Here is a 25838-nt window from a genome sequence, read left to right as displayed (position 1 = left end):
CTTAAGTACAGTATCTGAAGGTAAAACAAGTGCAGCCAATTTGATGGAGCTGAATTAATAGTAGCCTTATCTATATTTTACTTCTTCAACATTGTGGTTGACTCCACAATAGCATCCATTGATGAACGATTTGAAACTCTGAACCAGGTGAAGCAGAGCATTTTTTAACATAGTTACTGGGAGACCAAATGGTCTCCCAGTGGCCAGATTTGGTCTCCTAGTCAATGCCAAACCAGCTTCACTGGGAGACCAAATTTTAAACCAAGTTATGTCTTATCATTTGGTTCAATCAGTTGCAATTAATTAACCAAGTACCATGTAAGTATACATTTAACAAGGAAAATGAAGATCTATGTTATAAGATATACACACAAGATCATGTTGGTTAAGAAAAACAAAACTAAAATTTGGTTACTGAGATGGCTGATGTCAGAATCCGATGTCATTACTGTGTAACTTTGAGTGTCTTTGACATAACATTTGTGTTTGGTAATTGCTCTTGATAGCTGTGTAGTCACTGTAGTGTGTTTGTCTGTATGTTGATTGGTGAACCATTTTGCATAACAGAATATGCCGCAGCGGTGCAGCCGCATGGACTCTGGGGCCTGTGATTGTATTGCCCAGACCAGTTGGTCTCCTAGTGGAAAATCCTTAAAAAATGCTCTGAGGTGAAGACTAAATATGGAGTAGTGCTGAACTTCAGCACTGCATGTCAGATGTCCAGTGACTCCTTAAAGGCTCAGTGTATGGAACTTGAGAAAACTCTGACCTTCAACCAAGACTGTGACATCAGTGGAGTTGATCTGGCAAACGAAATCAAGAATTTACCTGACCTACTGTACCATCAGCTAATATGACTGCCTTTGAGCTGCTTTCTTTCCTTTGTGAGAAAAATCTGGAGGAACTCTATCCTAACCTTTGGATAGCCCTGAGAATTGCTGTCACTCTGCCTGTGACAGTTGCCTCAGCTGAGAGGAGCTTCAGCAAGTTAAAAATGATCAAAAACTATCTGAGATCTTCCATGTCCCAGGAACGTCTGAGTGGTTTGGCCATCATGAGCATCAACCATGATGTGGGGAAGCAAATATCATATGATGACATTATTGATGATTTTGCATCCAGAAAGTGCAGAAAGGGGCATTTTTAATGGTGAGTAATTTGTTACACATTTAGTTCGATTTGATTTGGTCTGATTTGGTCTGTATTTATTTGGAGTTAGACCAACAGGTGGTGACACTAGTGCAATATGTTTAAAGGGGGGATGAGTGGAAGCACTGGGTGTCAGGTGCGACTGTTGAACATTTTGGGGTTCAGTTAAGAGGGCCCCTTAGCAGAATTTTGCCTAGGGCCCCATGGAGGTCTGAACCGGCTCTGCATGTCCACATGCTGGTGCTATACCAGAGGGTGTCTTTGGGCATGTGGATATCTTTAGAACCATGATATCCTATAACCTGTGAAGTTTGAGCCATATCAGGCAATGCATGGTGAATTTATGACTCACTTCCTGTTTGCGTGGCGTAACATATAAATTTATTAGTTTGCCATTTTAACATCTTGCAACATATCACAAATCCCTTCACAATTTAACATCGACAACATCTTTCCATTAGGTATTCCAAATATGGCCTGGATCCAACAAACTGCCTAGGAGAAGTTCATTAAAACGTAACACGTGCCAAAATGCACAAAACCAAAAATATCTCACTTCCTGTTCAGTATGGCTGATGCAATGCATAATGCAATTTTGTTCATCTTGGGGCACTCCACACATACCCCAATTTTGACATGGGTAGGTGTAACCATATACAGTACCAGGCAGGAGTCTCAATGACATATGGGGGTGCGACGGAGTATGAACCTTGGTAAAAGCCCTACATGCATCTGGTAAATGAATTCAGCAGTGAATCATTAGATGGTTCTCATGATGAAATTGGTGGTGCTTTGCAAGTGAAATTGTGTGAAATGGCATGTGAAAATACTTTTGTGCAAATTGACCAGATACCACTGCTGAACCCTTTGACCTGCCTCCCCAACTTTGCACTTGCAAAGCACCACCAATTTCACCACCAATTTCATCATGAGAACCATCTAATGATTCACTGCTGAATTAATTTACCAGATGCATGTAGGGCTTTTACCAAGGTTCATACAGATATCTGGTTTCAATGCTATCCATACTGACTTGAAGATAACTCTTTTTCACCTGACTAAATCAAGGCTAACAAATATGCTTACATTGACTACACTTAACTTCCGGTATCTGCTATCACAAATAAATTTACAACCCCGATTCCAAAAAAGTTGGGACAAAGTACAAATTGTAAATTAAAATGGAATGCAATAATTTACAAATCTCAAAAACTGATATTGTATTCACAATAGAACATAGACAACATATCAAATGTCGAAAGTGAGACATTTTGAAATTTCATGCCAAATATTGGCTCATTTGAAATTTCATGACAGCAACACATCTCAAAAAAGTTGGAACAGGGGCAATAAGAGGCTGGAAAAGTTAAAGGTACAAAAAAGGAACAGCTGGAGGACCAAATTGCAACTCATTAGGTCAATTGGCAATAGGTCTTTAACATGACTGGGTATAAAGAGAGCATCTTGGAGTGGCAGCAGCTCTCAGAAGTAAAGATGGGAAGAGGATCACCAATCCCACTAATTCTGTGCTGACAAATAGTGAAGCAATATCAGAAAGGAGTTTGACAGTGTAAAATTGCAAAGAGTTTCAACATATCATCATCTACAGTGCATAATATCATCAAAAGATTCAGAGAATCTGGAAGAATCTCTGTGTGTAAGGGTCAAGGCCGGAAAGCCATACTGGGTGCCCGTGATCTTTGGGCCCTTAGACGGCACTGCATCACATACAGGCATGCTTCTGTATTGGAAATCACAAAATGGGCTCAGGAATATTTCCAGAGAACATTATCTGTGAACACAATTCACTGTGCCATCCGCCGTTGCCAACTAAAACTCTATAGTTCAAAGAAGAAGCCGTATCTAAACATGATCCAGAAGCGCAGACGTCTTTTCTGGGCCAAGGCTCATTTAAAATGGACTGCATTGCAAAAAATTGAAAACTGAATTTGAGGAGAAAATTATTTAATCCTAGTGAAATTATCTTGCTGCATGGACAGATATTTTTACTTGGTAAGACATCTTAGAATAAGTTGGTTGCAATCTAGAACGAGGTTTAATAATCTTAGAATTGGTGTCTTGTATTCTTCTAATAGGAAATGCTAGATCATTTCAACTATTTTCAAGATATTTTCACTTTCTAAGATATCATTTTTTGCAGTGTGTGGCAAAGTGGAAAACTGTTCTGTGGTCAAACGAATCAAAATTTGAAGTTCTTTATGGAAATCAGGGACACCGTGTCATTCGGACTAAAGAGGAGAAGGACGACACAAGTTGTTATCAGCACTCAGTTCAGAAGCCTGCATCTCTGATGGTATGGGGTTGCATTATTGTGTGTGGCATGGGCAGCTTACACATCTGGAAAGACACCATCAGTGCTGAAAGGTATATCCAGGTTCTAGAGCAACATATGCTCCTATCCAGACGATGTCTCTTTCAGGGAGACCTTGCATTTTCCAACATGACAATGCCAAACCACATACTGCATCAATTACAGCATCATGGCTGCGTAGAAGAAGGGTCCGGATACTGAACTGGCCAGCCTGTAGTCCAGATCTTTCACCCATAGAAAACATTTGCCGCATCATAAAACGGAAGATATGACAAAAAAGACCTAAGACAGTTGAGCAACTAGAATCCTACATTAGACAAGAATGGGTTAACATTCCTATCCCTAAACTTGAGCAACTTATCTCCTCAGTCCCCAGATGTTTACAGACTGTTCCCATATGGAAAAGATGTAGATAAATCTTATAAAATTTGTATGTCCTTTGTCTGAAACTTGTATGTAAAGCATACAACAGTGAAACCAGATATAAGATCCTTAGTAAATTTGAACAAAATGAAACTTGAATGATTTGCGTATTTATCAGAACAATATATGACAGTAATGCAAAAGTGGCCACTTTCAGGAGTAAATCATATTCCTTATATGATGCACAATACATGAAACATAAACTGAAGGTGATGGAAAGTTATATATTTTTTATAAGTTTCTTCTATTTCTTTTCCATATGGGTTGTAAAGAGAAAAGGAGATGTCTCACAGTGGTAAACATGGCCTTGTCCCAACTTTTTTGAGATGTGGTGTTGTCATGAAATTTAAAATCACCTAATTTTTCTTTTTAAATGATACATTTTCTCAGTTTAAACATTTGATATGTCATCTATGTTCGATTCTGAATAAAATATGGAATTTTGAAACTTCCACATCATTGCATTCCGTTTTTATTTACAATTTGTACTTTGTCCCAACTTTTTTGGAATCGGGGTTGTACATCACATCCTGAATGCCATATTATATGCCCATGTGCAATAAAACTTGATGGACTTTTCAGCTTATGATAGCTAATCAGGTGACTTCACTTGTGTGCATTATTGTAATTAGAGCGTGTACTATTGATATCAATCATGTATACAACCCCGATTACAAAAAAGTTGGGACAAAGTACAAATTGTTAATAAAAACGGAATTTTTGAGATTTGTAAATTATTGCATTCCATTTTTATTTACAATTTGTACTTTGTCCCAACTTTTTTGGAATCGGGGTTGTAAATGTTGTACTCGTACCCTTTAAGGTTAGCTACCATAGTGGAACTAAAATTAGTTGGATTGTTGAACTAAACCTGGCTTATAGAGTCAGCTCATCTCATGGAATACCCCTCTGATCAGAAGTTAGGATTAGGAGAGTCCTAGCCACACAAAACCACAAAGTGCATGCACAGGTTGACACTGTGATGTCAGTGTTTTCAAAACATAAGTTATTCCCATCCATGCTAAAACAGTGAAAACAATGGTTTTATTGGGATTTTTTGTTTGTTTGATGTCGTACCCCCCGGTTTGTTTGTGGTGTTCTATGGTACATCTAATGTTTTGGAAATTCTTTTGAATGTGATTGGTTAATTTGAAGTGATTGGTTAATTTCACAGTTTCATGCCCACTGTAAAAAGGTGTATATACGTATGCGAACATGTTACTGTGTTTTCTTGTTTCCTGAAATGTTTACATTTATTTTTTCACTTGAATTATTATTTTTTGGTTGTCATATGACATTAAAAGGGGGCAGCATGGTGGTGTAGTGGTTAGCACTGTTGCCTCACAGCAAGAAGGTCCTGGGTTTGAGCCCAGCGGCTGACGAGGGCCTTTCTGTGTGGAGTTTGCATGTTTTCCCCGTGTCTGTGTGGGTTTCCTCTGGGTGCTCCAGTTTCCTCCACAGTCCAAAGCCATGCAGGTTAGGTTAATTGGTGGCTCTAAATTGACCGTAGGTGTGAATGTGAGTGTGAATGGTTGTTTGTCTCTATGTGTCAGCCCTGCAATGACCTGGCAACTTGTCCAGGGTGTACCCTGCCTCTCACCCATAGTCAGCTGGGATAGGTTCCAACTTGCCTGTGACTCTGTACAGTATAAGTGGCTACAGCTAATGGATGGATGATATTAAAGCTGAATAAAAGATTTGACATGATCTACCCTGATTTCATTTTTTTTTTTACATTACAAAAACCTGCCATTTTAACAAGGAAATGTAGACTTATGTTCACTATATATGCAAATTGGGACATTTTTACCCTTTGGTGAAGACTGCATGGATGCAACAGTCTATCATAATGGAAGGACCATACTTGCATTTTTGTCTATAAAAGTGCATGTGCCAAACCTCTCCTGTTGCTGCTCTTTTCCTCTTGGCTTACTGTCCTGATGTGGCCAGTCAGTGTTCCATCAGCTGGAGATCTCTCATTACTGGGTAGTGCAACTCCACCAAATGTGTCTGAAATCTGAGCATGTGGATCTGAGCCAGAAATAAAAACATTGTCTAGTGCCCAGTCTGCACGGTCTGCTCCATCATGCTGTGGCTGCCACCAACGGAGCTGCACTCCCACTACCTGGGCAATAGAGGGCAACAGCACGTTCACAAACCTGTTGAAGTTAAATTCACAATGTTACTGTCATGATGTGGATAGTAAAACAACAACAATAAAGAACTAAAGGACTAAAATTTTTCAATCAGCACTCAAAAATGGCTTCAGAAATCTAAAACCAAACTAACAAAAAGAAACAACAACCTGCTCTAAAAGTGCATCTCATCTCATCTCATCATCTCTAGCCGCTTTATCCTTCTACAGGGTCGCAGGCAAGCTGGAGCCTATCCCAGCTGACTATGGGCGAAAGGCGGGGTACACCCTGGACAAGTCGTCAGGTCATCACAGGGCTGACACATAGACACAGACAACCATTCACATTCACACCTATGGTCAATTTAGAGTCACCAGTTAACCTAACCTGCATGTCTTTGGACTGTGGGGGAAACCGGAGCACCCGGAGGAAACCCACACGGACACGGGGAGAACATGCAAACTCCGCACAGAAAGGCCCTCGCCGGCCCCGGGGCTCGAACCCAGGACCTTCTTGCTGTGAGGCGACAGCGCTAACCACTACACCACCGTGCCGCCCCTCTAAAAGTGCATATGAAGCTTTTTTTTTTAGTTTTTACCTACTGTTAGTGATGGGCCATCTAAAGGCAAGGCTCTGAAGTATGTATCGAGTATGAGGAGCGTGCCAAACAAAGCCCCACCTTGAGGTGTGTATCATTTAGCAGAAAACCATGTGACTGATGACAGATGAGGTCTCAGTTTGTTTGGTTCACATCAGCATTTCATCCGGAATGTGTGAGAAAAGGAACTGCCTCAATCCAAACACAGTGAAAAAAAAATCTATTCCAAAAAAAAAAACAATAAAGGTTCCCCTAAATGTTATCCCTCTTTATGTACACCGTTTTATTAACCAGTCACAATTATACTGAGCATAAATTCATACAGAGTGTGTGTGTGTGTGTGTGAGAGAGAGAGAGAGAAGAGTAGACACCTTCTTCTTCTTTTGGCTGCTCCCAATTAGGGGTCGCCACAGCAGATCTTCAGTCTCTATTGCTCCCTGTCTTCCGCATCCTTCTCTACCACACCTGCCACTTTCATGCCCTCTCTCACCACATCCATGTATCTCCTCTTTGGCCTTCCTCATTTTTGTTTGCCTGGCAGCTCCATCCTCAACATTCTCCTTCCCACATGCTCTACATCTCTTCTCAGGATGTGCCCATACCATCTCAGTCTCATCTCTCTTAGCTTAATTCCCAAGCTCTCCACATGTGCTGTCCCTCTGATGTGCTCACTCCTTATTCTGTCTGACCTTGTCACTCCCATCGCAAACCTTAACATCCTCAACTCCGCCACCTCCAACTTTGCCTCCTGTCTCTTTGTTAAGGGTACGGTCTCCAATCCATACATCACAGCTGGTCTCACTACTGTCTTATACATCTTACCTTTCACTTTTGCTGGGACTTTCCTATCACAAATGACTCCCAAAATCCTTCTCCAACTGCTCCACCCTGCCTGCACTCTCTTTCTCACCTCACTATCGCAGCCTCCATTTTCCTGCACAGCTGACCCCAGGTACTTAAATTCACCAACTTTCTTTACGTCTGCTCCTTGCATCTTCACTACATTCTCATCCCCATTCTCATTGATGCACATGTATTCTGTTTTGATACTGCTCACCTTCATTCCTCTTCGTTCCAATGCATGCCTCCATCTCTCCAAACCCAACTCAACCTCCTTTCTACTTTCACCACATATCACAATATCATCCGCAAACATCATGTTTCATGGTAACTCTTGCTTCACTTCGTCCGTCAAGCTATCCATCACTATGGCAAACAAGAAAGAACTCAAAGCAGATCCTTGATGGAGTCCCACCTTCACCTTGAACCATTCAGTTGTTCCAACTACACACCTCACTGCTGTTTCACTGTTCTCATCCATGTCTTGCACCACTCTAATATACTTCTCATTCACGCCACTCTTTCTCATACAATACCATAACTCATCTCTCGGCACTCTATCGTATGCCTTCTCCAGGTTTACAAACACATAATGTAGCTTTCACTGGCCTTCTCTGTACTTCTCCATTAACATTCTTAAAGCAAAAATTGCATCCGACGTGCTCTTCCTTGGCATAAACCAGTACTGCTGTTCACAGATTGCTACCTCTCTTCTCAATCTTGCCTCCAATACCCTTTCCCATAGCTTCATGGTGTGGCTCATCATTTTTATCCCTCTGTAATTACTGCAGTTCTGTACATCTCCCTTATTCTTGTATATTGGGACTAGCACACTCTTTCTCCATTGATTCTGCATTTTCTCATGCTCTAGGATCTTAACAATCTCATGAGGAACTCCACAACCGTCTCACCCAAACATCTCCAAGCCTCAATCAGGATACCATCTGGTCTGACTGCTTTCCCAGTCTTCATTCTTTTCATGGCTGCCCTCACCTCATCCTTACTAACCAACTCTGCTTCCTGATTTGCTGTCTCCAGTGAATCTGACATTTTCTCTCTTGGATTCTCCTCATTTAATAAATCCTCAAAGTACTCTTTCCACCTTCTTAATACACTCTGTTAGCACATTTCCATTTACATCTTTCATCACTCTTACCTGATGCACATCCCTCGCTTCCCTGTTTCTCTGCCAAGCGAGTCTGTACAGGTCTTTCTCTCCTTCTTTGGTCTCCAGTCTTTCGTACAACTCCTGGTATGCATCTGCTTTCGCCTTCGCTACTGCTCTTTTTGCCTTCTGTCTCGTCTCTCTGGATAACCGCCTGCTTTCCTCGTCTCTCTGATCGTCCAAATTCTTCTTTGCTAGCCTCTTCTCTTTTATAAAATTTCCTGCACTTCTTTGTTCCACCACCATGTCTCCTTGTCTTCCTTCCTCCTTCCCAATGACCACCCTAGCACCTTCCTTGCTGCCTCTCTTACTAGTACAGCAGTAGTATCCCAATCTTCTGGCAGACTTCCATGACCACTCAATGCTCATCTCATTTCTTCCCTAAACTCCTTCTGATGTTCAACCTCTTTTAATCTTCAGCTCCACTATTTCATGCTTCCTCTTTTTCACTTTCAAGCTCATCCTGCACACGACCACTTGATGTTGTCTAGCTACACTCTCCCCTGCCAACACTTTACAGTCTCCAATCTCCTTCAGGTTACCCCTTCTGCAGAGTATGTAGTCCACCTGTGTAGATCTTCCTCCACTCTTAAACGTCACCCTGTGCTGCTGTTTCTTCTCAAAGTATGTATTGACTATTGCCAAATTCATCCTCTTTGAAAAATCAACCACCATTTGCCCTTCCACATTTCTATCTCTTACACCATATCTGCCCATCACATCCTCATCTCCTCTGTTTCCCTTGCCAACATGTCCGTTGAAATCTGCTCCTATCAGCATGTGCTCCTCCTTTGGTATACTTTCTACCACTTCATCCATCTTTTCCCAGAAAGACTCTTTCTCTTCATTCTCACATCCAACATGTGGGGCGTATGCACATACAACATTGATTACCACTCCTTGAATCTCCAACTTCATGCCTATCACTCTATCTGATACCCTCTTCACATCCATCACACTGTTGACCAACTCCATACAGTACATGTCAACCTATACAGAATGTCCGTATTTTATACGGATTTGATTCAATAAACGTAGTATATGGGCGTACAAATAAAGTTATACGGATTCTTTAAAAAAACTTCAATATTTATTTAGAGCTATAATCAATTCCCACGATGATAAAAGAGCACATAACATTTACAAACGTACTGTACACCACAGAAAGCACAGACAGCCAGTAAAGAGTCTTATGAAATCGCATGTTATCTTGTGGTAGCGAGACTTCGTTCCACTTCTGATCATGCGCACACTGCATTGCGAAAATGCCGCCAACCGTGAAGTAACATTTTGTTTGAAAAGCGTATTTCCACCTGAGCGACTTTCAGTAGCGACTGAAAAGATTCTGAATGGGCACTCCGGCAAAGAAATTCAAAACACAATACAGAGGTAGGTTTCTCCCTGAATGGAAGGACCTTTTCAATGGCATAATCCAACCGGCAGCCTCCAAAAACGACGAATACGCACACTGCACACTGTATGTGCGTGACATCAAAGTTGCAGCATCGGGAGTGTATGATGTGAAAGAAGATTTCAAATTGAAACTACATCAGTGGAATGCAAGCCAAAGGCAAAATCAGCTACTGATGACAGTATTTGCGTGCTCAAAAACTGATATGCCAACAACTGAAAAAGACAGAAAACACAAGGTAGTGGGCGTTTTAGTTCAAGTTAGGCAGTGCTCTGTTTACTCCACATTAATGCTGACTGCAGGGGTGCAGATAGGATTTTTGAACTGGGGGGGACTGAGCTGTCAGCAAATGATTCCATTTTGTGTAAATGCATATATGTACTGAAGCTTCAATATACATTAGAATTGTGAGTTTTCTAACTGAATGAACATTGGTAGACAAAGGCCTACCTGGTCAACACTAGCCATACATGATCAAATTGTTATTTGTCTGATATGTTAATCACGCTCCAAAACTTCATGCCTTCTGCATGTTTTATTTAAACATTTGCTGATCTCAGCAGGATGAAGAATCTCATCACAGAAACTTTAACTGTAACTTCTAACAAAAAGGGAAATGTCCAAAAATTAATAACAAAATAAAATTGAAATGATTCACACTTGTGCCTTCATGTAAATGATTAGAAACATAAAATGTGTATGAAAACAGAAGTATAAACACTTGAACAACAGATTCACACAAATAAAAATAAAAAGTATTTTTTCCAATAAACAAAATTGATAGAAAAAAAAATTCCCTCTGCAGCCAAACAAATTTACTGTCTCGAAGCAGACTCAATAGGTCCCAAAAACATCTCTCTGCCGCTTCCCAGTTTAAAAACTGGGACATCATGGAACTCGAAAAAAAATGGACAGTTAATGAAATGAAACGAAAACCCCAACGTTTATGCTGGTAGATGCTAGATTTCAATGCTTTTCCGACTTCAAACTTCCAACTTAGGAGTACAACTGAACACACCATTAGTCGTAGCAGAAACACCAAATGGATGAGCTGTGCAGTGTTATTAACCGAGAATTACGTGGAAAATTGAACACCTTGCTTTCCCAACTCTGCAAGGATCTGCTCCAGCCTTTCCCCTTCTTGAATTGGTGTAATGTGGATTGATCACAGACAAGGCTACTGCTGCTGCCATTTCAACTTTGTGCTGCAATGTAAGTTAGTCTAACTAACGGAACATTAATCCTCACTTTTTCTGCCTATGTTTGGCGCCTTACGTAGGGACAGTGGGGGGGCAGATAGGGGTCACTATAAATCTGGGGGGGACATGTCGCCCCGTCCCCAGTGCCATCTGCGCCCTTAGCTGACTGTGAGAGAGTTTTCTCTCAAGTCAGGAAGATACACGCAGAGAGCAGAAAGAACCTGAATGCAGACACACTGACCTGGCCTACTGTAGTGTAAGATCAACACAGACACTTGCTGTGACATGCAGCCTAGTGAGGTATTGGTGCAGAGTGCTAAAAAAGCTGTCATGGAGTACAATTCAGAACATTAGAGTGACACTTTGTGTTTTTGTCAAACATTGGAGCTTTGTATTCATTCTGAAGGTTTATTGATATTAATATTGAATAAAAAGTAACTGGGATATATCATTGTTAATTATCATTCAAATTTTAGGTAAATTATTTTAATTTGCATCTTATAAGGATTTTATAAGGGAAATAAGGATTTTGGAGGTTGGTTATACAGGTTTGATTGACCAAAGGTTGACATGTATGCAACTCCCCCCTCAAAACAATACCAACACCATTTCTCTTTCCATCCACTCCATAATAAAACAACTTGCATCCATCTCCAATGTTCTTGGCCTTGCTTCCTTTCCACCTCATCTCCTGCACACACAAAATGTCCAACTTCCTTCTTTCCATCATACCTGCTAACTCTCTCGCTCTGCCGGTCAATGTTCCCACATTCAGTGTTCCTACCCTCAATTCTAAGCTCCTTCCCTTCCATCTTTCATGCTCTCTCCTAACATGCTTCCCCCCTCTCTTTCTCCTTCTCCGTTTTGGCGCAACAGTAGCACACTTTCCACCAGCACGCTGTTGACCAACAGTACCAGAGGCGGTCATTGTTAACCCGGGCCCCGACTGATCCAGTATGGTATTTCTCTTTTCATTCCGCATGTTAGATTTGGCACAGTTTTACACTGGATGCCCTTCCTGACGCAACTCTCTCCAATTTATCCGGGCTTGGGACTGGCACCAAGAGTACACTTATGCACCCCCAATGGCTGGATTAGAGAAGAGTAGACACCAAATAACAGAAAACCACATGACCAATGACAAGGCCAGTCATTTTTGTTATTTGGTGTCTACTAGAGAAGAGTAGACACCAAATAACAAAAAGGCACATTCAAAACAACTTATTATATCAGTTATTTTAAAATGGAACACTGTGCAAAGTACATGCAAATAATAATGCAAGGTGGCAGAACACTGATGTGATGTAGAAATTAAAACATGCTGTACATTTCTCTTAGCAGTAGGTGTGACTATTGAACTCTTGAGTGACTTCAAGTAATGAAACTTTTTAGTGAATCACAACCGAGGCCTCGTTTGTCATTGGTCACGTGGTTTTCTGTTAACCGATACATGCTTCACAGTGGGGCATCATCTGCCACACCCCCTTATACTCAATATGTGCTTTGGAACCTCATTTAGCTATCACTATCTACTGTGCAAGAAGCAAATAAAACATTAGTATGTGAAAAATCCATAAAAACAATAGAAAACCCCATTAAATTTTAGTCACAAACCCCAGCTATATTTATATATTAAAAAAAATTAAAATGTCCTGAGGACTGGGCCAAGTCTTATGCGGAATGCACTTTGCTGATGTCACATTGGTTGCTAGATGCTTGTTTATCATGGAGCTTTGTTTACAGTAGTCTCTAGAACATACACTATCAGCCTTTTAATAATGATTAAAAAGATGTCTAGTTATTCTTAGTGGAGTGAATCACCAGTCTCTCACACTCAAGGAAGTTCACCAAATGCAGCAGAAGCAGACTATGAAGTTTTTAACAGCCAGTATGCAGCACATGAAGATGAACCACTTGCTGATGTCGAAGACAACAATGAGCAGGACCAACACTACAATATGGATGAACAAGCTGATATTAATGGTCAAACAGTTTTCGAAGCATGTTATGAAAGAACAGAGGCTTGGTAAGTTTTAAATTACATTATTTGAATAAAATGATTCCTTGAAGGAAAGGAAAAGCAAAACAAATTGTGTGTCATATGCAGTGCCATTTGTATGACTGCAATTGACTGATCTCAAGTGTGGTGATATGACAAAAAACTGTACCTTTTTTAATTCAAAATATGGCCGGTTGTTTGTTTAAATGTGATTAAAATAATGTCTACTATATATCGGTGCAAATGTGAACATTGTGATGCTACCAATATTGCGGGGGCATTGGAATTTTGCTGCTGTTAAGAAGCGGTTGATGCTGTTGAAAATATGGCTTTTGGCGGTTCTATTGAGTGAATAAAATGCATCACACAGCCAATGGTGCCACCAAAGAGGGGGGCAGGGGGGCCATGACCACCCCTATAAATTTGCTGGCTCCCCTAGCCAGACCAGTCTCATCTCATCTCATTATCTGTAGCCGCTTTATCCTGTTCTACAGGGTCGCAGGCAAGCTGGAGCCTATCCCAGCTGACTACGGGCAAAAGGCGGGGTACACCCTGGACAAGTCGCCAGGTCATCACAGGGCTAACACATAGAGACACACAACCATTCACACTCACAGTACGGTCAATTTAGAGCCACCAATTATCCTATCCTGCATGTCTTTGGACTGTGGGGGAAACCGGGGCACCCAGAAACCCACGTGGACACGGGGAGAACACACAAACTCCACACAGAAAGGCCCTCACCGGCCGCTGGGCTCAAACCCAGGACCTTCTTGCTGTGAGGCAACAGTGCTACCCACTACACCACCGTGCCACCCAGATTTTGTGTATGTGTTTGCCAAAAGACACAGCAATAGGTGAATAAAGGGTATCTGGTCTTTTTGCACAAGACTTTTAGCACAAATCTAAAGTCCCTTTGTACAATTGTTGTAAAAACCTTGAAGATGCCCGAATGTCAAGTGTCTGGGGATAAAAATAAGCCCAATCACTGAAGCAGTGAACACACACACACACACACACACACATGTAAACAGTGAGCAGACTCACCCAGACTTTGGGAGCATTTTGCTGCTATAAACTCCGTCACAGGCCACTCTTTTTTTTTTTTCCTTTCCAAAAAATAAAAAAGTTTCCTTGTATCTTTATGTGACATGCTTTTGTTTGTTTTTATTTACTGAGAAAAGCAATCTTTTTAGCTGGCAAGAATTGCATTGCTATGGCAATGGCTGTGATTTACTAGTATCTGTGTCAGGACTACGTATGCATTATGCAGCCAAGTGAGATTTAAACTGCATAAATGCATATGTTGATTTGCAGATTTTGCTGACAATCATATAGTTACAGAAAATGTCTGACTAGATTTTTAGAATTAGAAGCCTTTATTTGTCACATATACATGACAAACATGGAAGTCAGTTGTAGCTGAAATATTGTACTGTGTTAAGTTGTTTGGAGGGAGTATTGGTGACTAACAAATGGGCTACATCCAACCTGGTGGTTTCAAGATGGTGGAGTGGCAAAATATATTCGGTCAGAATCTCAGCACCTTCCATAAAAAATCCATCAAACATCTTTAAACATAATCAGTAGGTATTTAAATACAGATTAATTGTTCTTAGAACATGTGCTAAATGACTTTAGATTTGTGCTAAAAGACTTTTGTGCTAAATGACCATAAACCGAATAAAGCTGTATTGAAAAGAATGTGGCCTGATAAAGCAAGGATAGGATGTAAGTAGGCTATAATAAAATGAACACTGTCGATGATGATGTCTCATCTCATCTCATTATCTCTAGCCACTTTATCCTGTTCTACAGGGTCGCAGGCAAGCTGGAGCCTATCCCAGCTGACTAGGGGCAAAAGGTGGGGTACACCCTGGACAAGTCACCAGGTCATCACAGGGCTGACACAGACAACCATTCACACCTACAGTCAATTTAGCCCATGTTTACATTAGACTGTATCAGCGGATCATCAGATTAGCGTTTTTAAAACGATTAGTGTGCACACAGCAACACCAATACACGATTTGCATGCACACAGCAACACCAATACACGGATACGCTCGGCTCCGCAGGCATCCTGCGCTCCAAATCACTCCACCCTGAACAGCGAGTGCCCTCTGGAGGGTGCGCACTCCAGCCCTGCGCAGCTCACACAGCGCGCGAGTGAAGTGCACAAGCAGTGTTTTCGGGACTGAGCCGCTGTGTGTGTGATCCCAGCGCACATCACTTACCACTTGCAAGTGGAAGGATGGCAAGCCTAAAGACAATCATAACTACACAATGGGCAGTATTTGCATCAGTATTTGCAGTATTTTCATACTTTTATACTCTTTAATGAAAGGTGATACAAGGCGGAAGTCCGCGCCGTTTTTCAGCAGTCGCGTCACATGACCAACGCCAGCGAATCAGGAAGGTGGATGTCACAGTGATGTTGTCCAATGACGACGCCAGCTAGAGCTCAGCTCAGCGTATCCGCGTATCTCAATGTTTACACAGCACCGGATCAGACACGATCTGGATTGAATACGTGGACCCTGGCGGATTCCCGTTTCCTGGCGTTTCCAGGCGGTTTAATGTAAACGGACAGTGCATCCGCGAAGAAAACGAGACAGATACGGTCTAATGTAAACTTGGCCTCAGAGTCACCAGTTAACCTAACCTGCATGTCGTTGGACTGTGGGGGAAACCAGAGCACCCAGAGGAAACCCACACGGACAACATGCAAACTCTGCACAGAAAGGCCCTCGCCAGCCACAGGGCTCAAACCCAGACCTTCTTGCTGTGAGGCAACAGCACTAACCACTACACCACCGTGCTGCTGCCATGATGATGTTTTTTGGTTTATTTTTAATTGTTGGACATATATTTTTGTTTACAAATTTACACAGCAACAACCAAATAAAGCTGGATTTAAAATAATTGGCGGCCTCTGTGTGGTGATTTACTGGAATCAAGCCTTCTCAAGTTTAAAATATTTTTTGTTTCTTATAATCAATGTACCCCTTCAAATTAAAGATGTATATTTGTCTTTTTAAGGAAGAGGACAACTAGCCTATCTGAAGAACAGTTAATTGCCTAACACATGTAGGTACAGACACATAACACATTAAAATAGGATTATTGTGGAACTCAAAATGTTAACTGTTCTGGTATTAGTCTATGCACATCACATAATTAGTAATATTAACTGTAAAATAAGAAACCGAAGTATATCACAAGGCGATTCCCTAACTCTCTTATTGCCATTGTTTTCAAACGGCCTATATATGACAACAGCATAATAGAATTCCTGAAATGTGGTGATGGCTTTTATTTTTGGTGTGCCACCCGAAGATTTTCAGTGGCCCCCATCTGGCCAGCCCTTTGAAAAATTTCTGGAGATGCCCCTACACACAGCATGAAGACTACAATGCTCTGAGTAATCAGGCAGTTTCATGAAACTAACATGAAACCTAGCCCTTGGTTTTCATTTTACCTTTACTCGTATTGATGAGGCTCTTTACAAAGCAATGCCTAGTTTTGGTGCATAATGAATAATAAATAGGCTAGCCTGAAGGTTTATTCATTATTTAATCTCTACCAGAATAGTCTTACTTGTGACAAAGGTCCGAGGAAAGAGCAATAAAAACAATAAATCTTGTGACACAGATTGTTCACTCACTATTTACATAAAATATAACATTTTGTGGGGTAGCACGGTGGTGTAGTGGTTAGCGCTATTGCCTCATAGCAAGAAGGTCCGGGTTCAAGCCCCATGGCCGGCGAGGGCCTTTCTGTGCTGAGTTTGCATGTTCTCCTGTGTCCGCATGGGTTTCCTCCGGGTGCTCTGGTTTCCCCCACGGTCCAAAGACATGCAGGTTAGGTTAAATGGTGACTCTAAATTGACCGTGAGTGTGAATGGTTGTCTGTGTCTATGTGTCAGCCCTGTGATGACCTGGCGACTTGTCCAGGGTGTACCCTGCCTTTTGCCCGTAGTCAGCTGGGATAGGCTCCAGCTTTCCTGTGACCCTGTGGAACAGGATAAAGCGGATAGAGATAATGAGATGAGATAACATTTTGTTGTATAAACTGACTTGGTTTTTTGGGGCTTCACTGATGATTTCTGGTGGTTTTATCATGACTGAGTCTCTGGTTGGTACGGACCTTTTTCACAGGACAACCTGGAGTTTATTTTCACTAACCAGCAAGGTAGAATACCTTCTTTCATAACAGCTGTCTTCAAAATGTACTGAGCATAGTGCAGAATATTTGCTCAGAGGTTCATGAAAGTCCAGGCGATGCCACTGCACAAATTTGACTCAGCTTCGTCTCAGAGCCGGATCGGATGGGAACTGATGCACCCTTATACCAGGGGTAAAAGTTGTGTTCATACAACTCACATTTGGTGTTCGGGCAACACAACATCAACCTCATTTTTGTTTATGTTTACTGTCCACCATAGTGAAATGTAATATGTGATATTAAGTTTGCAACCAACGTAACATCATGGTGTTGTAGGATGCGTTTTGGCTGCAACTTATGAACGAACATTTTAGTAAACCTACAAAACTTCTTTGCCTCATAAAAATGTCAGTTTGCAGTAGTATGCATCTCAAAAAAGTATTTCAAACTTTGTAGTAGTATGTTTCAACAGTATGTTTATTGACATGCATTAGGGAAAAAAAAAAACTTCATATGCAGTTTACGAGCATTCAGGATACCAAGGGTTGGTATTTTCATTGTGTCAGCATTATGCTAATCATGAGAAAGGTCTACCAGACATCATCAGTTGCATACCCTGGCTTGCTGAATTGGTTGTAGTTTATCTCAGTCAGTAAACTCCAGCTGATGCCTCCATTTAGGCTGAACTCCAGCAAGACACCCTGCTTTTGGCTGATAGGGGGTGCCATGCAACCATACATGAAGTAGAATTGTACAAATTCAGCATTGGTTAAGTTCAAATCCACAGTTACCAACTGACGAGTGCAGATCTGTCAAAAACAAACAAACAAACAAAAAAACTTAAATACACTTCACTAATTCAAATCTTAATTTTCTAGCTGTTCATAAGCAGCCACATTTTCAGGATAACAATTTCTTTTCATAATTTCATACTGTATATGTATTATATTTTAAGTGGTTATATTTACAGTGCCTTGCAAAAGTATTCATCCCTCTTGGTGTTTGTCCTGTTTTGTCACATTACAAGCTGCACTTAAAATTAAAATTTTTGGAGGGTTAGCACCATTTGATTTAGATTAGATTAGATTAGATTAGATTAGATTAGATTAGATAGAACTTTATTGATCCCTTTGGGAGGGTTCCCTCAGAGGGATCAGTAAAGTTCTATCTTATCTAATCTAATTTACACAACACGCCTACCACTTTAAAGGTGCATTTTTTAAAATGTGACACAAGCCATAATTAAGATGAAAAAACAGAAATCTTTGGTGTGCATAGGTATCCCCCCCCCCAAAAAAAAGGCAATACTTTGCAGAGCCACCTTTTGCTGCAATTACTGCTGCAAGTCTTTTGGGGTATGGTTCTATTAGCTTAGCACATCTAGCCACTGGGATTTTTGCCCATTCCTCAAGGCAAAACTGTTTCAACTCCTTCAAGTTGAATGGGTTGCCTTGGTGTACAGCAATCGTCAAATTATGCCACAGATTCTCAATTGGATCAAAGTCTGGGCTTTGACTAGGCCATTCCAAGACATTTAAATGTTTTCCTTTAAACCACTCCAGTGTAGCTTTTGCAGGATGTTTAGGGTCATTGTTCTGCTGGAATGTGAATCTTCTTCCATATGTAGGGAGTCTGCCACATGCTGTTCAACAAACTCCAAATGTGTTTTCTTATTTATTTATTTTTTTAAGCAATGGCTTTTTTTCTGGCCACTCTTCCATAAAGCCCTGCTCTGTGGAGTGTATGGCTTAAAGTGGTCCTATGGACAGATGCTCCCATCTCTGCTGTGGATCTTTGCAGCTCCTTCAGTGTTATCTTTGGTGTCTTTGTTGCATCTCTGATTAATGCCCTCCTTGCCTGGCCTGTGAATTTTGGTGGGTAGCCTTCTTTTGTCAGGTTTGTAGTGGTGCCATATTCTTTCCATTTGGCTATAATGGATTTGATGGTGCTTTGTGGGAGATTTAAAGATTGGAATTTTTTTTATAACCCAATCCTGATCTGTACATCTCCATAACCTTGTCCCTGACCTGTTTGGAGTGCTCTTTGGTTTTCATGTTGCTTGCTTAGTAGTGTTGCAGAGTCAGGGTCCTTCCAGAATAGGTTGAGTTATACAGATATCATGTAACACATTATGTGACACTTTGATTGCACACAAGTGGATCCTAATCAACTAATTATGTGACTTATGAAGTTAATTGTTTGGATCGGCCCTTATTTAGGGGTTTCATATGAAAGGGGGTGAATGCCTATGCACACTCTAGATTTCTGGTTTTTTTTTTTCATCTTTATTGTTTGTGTCACAATAACAAAACAATTTACACCTTTAAACTGGTAGGCATGTTGTGTAAATCAAATGGTGCTAAGCCCCCCAAAAATACATTTTAATTCCAGTTTATAATGTGAAAAAACAGGATAAACACATAACAAAAGTAGTTTATAAGTGTGAAGAACAGCAGAAATCTGATGAAGATCTCACCATTGGCATACAAGCTTCCAGATACTTAGAATCCATCAATGAGGAGTATGATCCTGTGATTATTACTCATTTCTATAGGTAAATTTTAGCTTGGAATATTGAACTTTTTGTGCTTATAATAGTATGTGCTTTTCTCTTGAAAATGGTGAAATCTTTCTCTTGCAGGAGTGTAAGAGCTGCATATGTTGCTGCTGTGGAAAAGTTATTAAAGAAGTTTCCCTTTGGAAACCCAATATTGAAGTCAGTAAGAATTCCAAATCCATTACACAGGACTGATGTGACAGAAAGAGAAGGTAAGTGCTTAAAATACAAAATGTTTTTCACTGGGTGCTTAAACTAGGTATCAATATTTGAAAAACCTCTAATGGATCTTGTCTTTTTCAGTTCTGAAAGTTGCTGAGAATTTCTTGAAAGATGCCACTGATGAACAACTGGAGGGAATACTAGATGATTGGATATTGTATCAGACCAGCAACTCAATACCACCATTTACAGCTGCTGACACCAAAGTGGATGAATGGTGGGTCAGACTCATCTCATCTCATCATCTCTAGCCGCTTTATCCTTCTACAGGGTCGCAGGCAAGCTGGAGCCCATCCCAGCTGACTATGGGCGAAAGACGGGGTACACCCTGGACAAGTTGCCAGGTCATCACAGGGCTGACACATAGACACAGACAACCATTCACACTCACATTCACACCTACGGTCAATTTAGAGTCACCAGTTAACCTAACCTGCATGTCTTTGGACTGTGGGGGAAACCGGAGCACCCGGAGGAAACCCACGCGGACACGGGGAGAACATGCAAACTCCACACAGAAAGGCCCTCGCCGGCCACGGGGCTCGAACCCAGGACCTTCTTGCTGTGAGGCGACAGCGCTAACCACTACACCACCATGCCGGTAGGTCAGACTACTCTCAACAAAAGACATTGCTGACCAGCAGACATACAAGTACCTTGGAGATCTGATAAAGATCCTACTGATTCTACCCTACAACCAGGCACCTGTGGAAAGAGTCTTCAGCATGGTTGGCAAAATAGACACCAAATTCAGACCAACCCTGAGTAATGAGTCCTTGACATCACTCTTGTGCTGCAAAATAAACACAGATAACACATGCTATGAGACCAAACCAAGTAACTCTTTGATCTCTTTGGCTAAGGAGGCAACAGTCTACTATAATACTGAGTTTATGGAGAAGAGAGTTCCTGAATAAATAGACTGTGATACTGAAACTCTGTGATTGAAAAAAGGACAGTAACTGCAATGAGTAAACTTAATTATCCTATTACAGTGATCCATTCACATTGTTTTATTTGTCTCCTAATGTTGTTATAAATTTGATTCTTGATATTATTTTATCATAGTTCTAAATTTCAAAAAGATAAATGGTTTTGTTTTGGAATTTTTTATTTACAATTTTTTTCAGGATTTTATTACTTCCTCCTTAATATGATTGCACTTCACCCAACTGACAGATAACAAAATTTGAATAAATAGATGTTATTTTGATACAGAAATCTTGTTTGTACATTTTAAATAATTTGTACCAGTATGTGTATCATTTAGCATCTTCCTGTAGCTTTGTGTATGTCATTCAATGTTTAAAAAATTCTTCCTATTTTCTGGGGTGAGTGTAGGGAGATCTCCCTCTTTTTCATTGAGCTTGGTTGGAGCCTCTGAAACAAACAAACAAACAAACAAAAAGAAACAAACAAAGATCCTGCATATACAGGGTCTGCAGGCTTAAACACATTGTTGATAAGAGAATGACCAGATTGGTTTAAGCTGAAAGGAAGTCGATAGTAATTTGAATAAGCACTGTTTATATCAGTGGTGAGCCGAAAAGCATCTCAGAATGCACAACACATCAAACATTGAGGTGGATTGGTTACAACAGTAGAAGACCACAGGTGAATACTGAAAAATGACTTGGTGATTTTTCAAGAGTCCAGTTTATGTGAGCCTATTTCCATGATAGCCTCAGATTCTTGTCCTTAGCTGACAGGAGTGGAATCTGATGTGGTCTTTTGCTGTTGTAGCCCATACAATTCAAGGTTCAATATTTTGGGCATGTGGAGATGCTTTTCAGCTCACTACAGTTGTAATGAGTGATTTCTACATGATTCCACGCAGCTTGAAGCAAACTGACCATATTCCTCTGACCTCTCTTATTAACAAGGCATTTCCAAGCCCAGAAATGGGGCTCCCTCTTTTTCCTCCTACATTCTGTGTAAACTTTAGAGACTCTGTGTGTGTGTGTGTGTGTGTGTGTGTGTGAGAGAGAGAGAGAAATTGCCAGGAGACAAACAGTTTATGAATGTTTATGATACTTTAGATAATGTAGCCCTCCCTAAAAGAAAGAAAACAAACAAAAAAAAACCTGGTATAATGATCACACATGCACCTTAAAACCAACCACTCAGAATTTAAAATGTAAATGGTGTCAAACAAAATTGGGAGTATTCCAGTTTGCAAGGAAAGAGAGCCTCCTGAGCTATTGAAAAACTCTTAGTGCAGCTAGATCAACATACAGTATCTCTCTACCCTAATAGAAGATAACAAATATAATCTTAGACCTTTATGTAATACTTTATGTAATACTGTAGCAAAATTAACTCGGAATAAGAAGCCATGCATGCACATCAATATGTAGTAGCAATGACTTCATAATTTTTTTAATTTTATTATTATTATTTTTTAAATCAATCAAGCAAGGGTCCCAAGTGGTACAACAGAAAAGCATCCACCCTATCATCTAGAAGATTGAAAGCTTGAATCCCACTGATGCCATAGTCATTCATGGCCAGAAGTGGTGGCATTCTCTCTCCCCCCTGTCAATTACTGTACATTGAGGCTAAAGATGCATTTGACTGATGTCACATGTCTCAGAGGAAGCAGATGATGACCTTAATCTGGTTGGTGGCTGTTGTGTGATGGGGAGACCTGTCTGGTGGGTTATGACAAAATTAGGAAATAAATGAAAAATAAACAAATTTAATATTTTTTGATGACTTATAATAATTAAACCCAACAATCCAATAACTAACCCTGTAAATAACAATATAACAATAATCTAATTTCCAAAAAGTTGTGATGCTGTGTAAAATGTAAAACAGAATGTGATGATTTGCATCACATCATGTAATAATGGAACTTCTATATTTCATGAAAATTAGTACAAACACAACATATCAAATGTTGAAACCATTTATTTATTTATTTATTTATTTCAAATATATGCTCATTTTGCCAGCAGCCTTCTCTGGGTCCAAGCTCATTTATGATGGACTCAGGCAAAGTGGAAAACTGTTCTGTGGCCTGATGAACCAAAATGCAAAATTCTGTTTTTGTAAATCAGGCATGCTGTGTCCTCTAGGCGAAAGAGTAAAGGGACCATCCACCTTGTTATCAGTGCACAGTACAAAAGCTAGCATCATTGATGGTATGGGGGTGCATGAGTAGCTTGCACATCTGGGAAGGCTCCATTAATGCTAAATGATATATATAGCTTTTGGAGCAACATGCTGCCATCCAGATGACATCTTTTTCAGGGAAGGCCTTGTTTATTTCAGCAAGACAATGCCAAACTGCATTCTGAATGTATTACAACTGCATAGATCCATAGTAAATAAGTTTGGGTACTAAACTGGCTTGCCTGCAATCCAGACCTGTCACCCATTTGAAACTTTTGGCACATTACGAAATGAAAAATGAAAAAGACAAAGGAGACCCTGAACTGTTGAGCAACTGAAATTGTATAATCAGGCAAAAATGGTACAACATTTCTCTCTCAAAACTACAGCAATTAGTGTCCTCAATTCCCAAAAGTTTACAGTGTGTTGTTAAAAGTAGAGGTGATGCAACACAGTGGTAAACATGCCCTTGTCCCAACTTTTTTGAAATGTTTTACTGATATCAGATTCAAAATTGAGGACACATTTAAAAAAAAAAAAATAATAATAATAATAATTAGCCCTGTGATGACCTGGCGACTTGTCCAGGGTGTACCCCACCTTTCGCCTGTACTCAGCTGGGATAGGCTCCAGCTTGCCTGTGACCCTGTAGAACAGGATAAAGCGGCTAGAGATAATGAGATGAGATGAGATAATAATAATAATTAGCCCTGTGATGACCTGGTGACTTGTCCAGGGTGTACCCCGCCTTTCGCCCGTAGTCAGCTGGGATAGGCTCCAGCTTGCCTGCGACCCTGTAGAACAGGATAAAGCGGCTAGAGATAATGAGATGAGATGAGAATAATAATTAGCCCTGTGATGACCTGGCGACTTGTCCAGGGTGTACCCCACCTTTCGCCCGTAGTCAGCTGGGATAGGCTCCAGCTTGCCTGCGACCCTGTAGAACAGGATAAAGCGGCTAGAGATAATGAGATGAGATAAGATAATAATAATAATTAGCCCTGTGATGACCTGGCAATTTGTCCAGGGTGTACCCCGCCTTTCGCCCGTAGTCAGCTGGGATAGGCTCCAGCTTGCCTGCGACCCTGTAGAACAGGATAAAGTGGCTAGAGATAATGAGATGAGATAATAATAATAATAATTTATTATTATTATTATTATTATTATTTCAGTTTCAATGTTTGATATGCTGTCTTTGTGCTATTTTCAATGAAATATAGGGTTTTCATGATTTGCATATTATTTCCATGATTTGGAAATGATCACATTCTGTTTTTATTTACAGTTTACACAGCATCCCAACGTTTTTGGAATTGGGGTTTTATGTGAGGATGATGTGGGCAGTGGAGCTTCCATTCCACACCTAGCATCTGACACCTCTTTACAGACTGTGCCTGTGAAGTGGGTTCCTTTTTCTGAGTCCATGGTCTTGGGGAGGCCCCAGTGAGGGATGTTGTCTTTTGTCAAAACTTTTGCAGCGTGAGTGACTGTAGCCTGCCTTGTGGGGAATGCTTCCATCCACCTGGAAAACTTGTCCACAACAACTAGAACTTCAAAATATCCATGTGACTTTGGCAGTGTTATGTAGTCTACCTGTAAATGTCAGAATGGGCCTGGAGGGGCCAGAGTTCTCATTGTAGGTGCTTTCATTTCCCCCCTGGATTGTTTTTTAGACAGATAACATATCATCCAGCCACATTTTCAGCTTCTTTTCTGAACACGTGATTCCAACATGTCATTCTGAATCTGTAGACCATTTTCTCTATTCCCACATGACCCAAGGAGTGTATGTGTGTGGCCAGATATAGTCATAGTTTTACAGGAGCAATGACTTTATCCCCATGTTTCCACAATCCACTGTCATGTCCCTTTGCCCCATTTTCCATCCAGGTCCATTTTTCCTCTCGGCGACAATTGTCTTTAAGCTCTTTGATATCACTCAGAGCACGCGCTTGTAGAATCTTCAGATTTGCTGTCTCAGTTTGATTGTCTGCTGCTTTGTTAGCCCCTTCCTTGGCAGCTAATTTTGAGGCCCAGTCTGATAGTGCATTTTCTTTTGCTTCTTCTGTATTTTACCTAATGTGTGCTTTGACTTTGATGATGGACACTTCTTTAGGCATCTGCAATGCAGTTAATAGTTCTTGAACCAACTGGCCATTCTTTGTTGGAGTTCCAGGAGCAGTCAAGAAACCTGTTTTTCCATAATTGTCCGAAATCTTGTGCCACACCAAAAGCGTATCCGGAGTCTGTGTAGATGTTCATGGTGTGCCCATTGGCTAAGTTACATGTTTTAATGAGTGCTTTCAGTTCTGCTTGTCATGCTGATGTATTTGTTGGCAGAACCCCCAATGCCTGTACTTCATGTGTCAATATTACTGCCCGCCCTGCCACTCTCTGATTATTTACCACTTGTGAGGACCCATCTGCAAACAGTTCCAGTTCTGGATTTTGCAGTGGCTGTTCCTTGAGTTGTCTTTGTTCTTCCATCATCTGAATAATTTAAAGATCATAGGCAACTGTTTTC

The 25838-nt window shown here is 40.7% G+C and overlaps 1 protein-coding gene across 1 annotated transcript in view; it reads right to left on the bottom strand.

The window, feature by feature from the left end:
* LOC132888311 (reelin-like) overlaps nt 1-25838 on the bottom strand; it is a 1389809-nt gene that overhangs the window by 226609 nt on the left and 1137362 nt on the right. Inside the window, 2 exon segments of the mRNA XM_060924376.1 lie at nt 5804-6063; nt 18034-18227. Of these exon segments, the coding sequence (XP_060780359.1) occupies nt 5804-6063; nt 18034-18227 (454 nt within the window).

This window comes from Neoarius graeffei, chromosome 6, assembly GCF_027579695.1.
Source record: "Neoarius graeffei isolate fNeoGra1 chromosome 6, fNeoGra1.pri, whole genome shotgun sequence".
Classification (NCBI taxonomy): Eukaryota; Metazoa; Chordata; class Actinopteri; order Siluriformes; family Ariidae; genus Neoarius; species Neoarius graeffei.
This window is presented reverse-complemented; position numbering and strand designations above follow the sequence as displayed.